The sequence below is a fragment of the Terrapene carolina genome, unplaced genomic scaffold, assembly GCF_002925995.2.
Source record: "Terrapene carolina triunguis isolate 2854851 unplaced genomic scaffold, T_m_triunguis-2.0 Scaffold95, whole genome shotgun sequence".
Lineage (NCBI taxonomy): Eukaryota > Metazoa > Chordata > Testudines > Emydidae > Terrapene > Terrapene triunguis.
This window is the reverse complement of record NW_020664446.1, coordinates 1,872,352-1,872,969: the sequence shown is the minus strand read 5'-3', so window position 1 is coordinate 1,872,969 and position 618 is coordinate 1,872,352. Positions and strand designations below refer to the sequence as shown.

At 68.1% G+C, this 618-nt stretch overlaps 1 protein-coding gene across 1 annotated transcript in view; it reads right to left on the bottom strand.

Moving 5' to 3' along the window:
- Nucleotides 1–196, bottom strand: part of LDB1 (LIM domain binding 1) — a 10,178-nt gene extending 9,982 nt beyond the window's left edge. The window contains exon 1 of the mRNA XM_026651041.1: nt 101–196. Within this exon, the coding sequence (XP_026506826.1) occupies nt 101–196 (96 nt within the window). The remainder of the gene's footprint in view (nt 1–100) is intronic.
- Between the last annotated feature and the right edge of the window lie 422 nt (nt 197–618).

Here is a 618-nt window from a genome sequence, read left to right as displayed (position 1 = left end):
GGGGTGGCTGATCCTGCCCCGCCTGCCCTGGAGCCGGCGTGTCTGGGGCCAGGCTGGATGCACTGAGGAGCCCAGAGACTCCCAGCTCCATTATAAATACCTGGTGCCGGGCGGCCGCCCCGGAGAGGCTCAGGGCAGGGGCAGGGGCAGCAGGCGGCGTTCGGGTCACCGCTATCTCAGAGGGGTAGCACGGCATGGGGGGCCAGGGGAGCCAGGCCCATCCTGGGCCACGCTGGCTCCTCTGGTGAGCAGGGCCAGGGCGGTTCTGGGACGGACAAGGGGGCTGGGAGGTCCGTGCAAGGCTCGTTGGTCTGGCTCAGAAGCTCGCGGGTTCCAGACACCGGGTCAGGAACCACTGACCTACCCCCTGCCCCCGATGGATGACAAGCCTGTGCCTTGCTCTTTGCTCGGTTTTCAGGGGCTGCCAGAGCTTTGCCCACATGGACTGGCCCAGCCAACACTCCCAGAGAGCTCTCCGGGCCCAATTCGGCCCCAGGGGCTCACGTTCCCAGAGATCCCTCTGCCCCCTCCAGCCATGGGCACTGGGGGGGATGGGATGGGCCCTCTGGCCATTCCCACACGGATACCAGCCCCCTCTGCCACCTGGCCGGGTCGGCA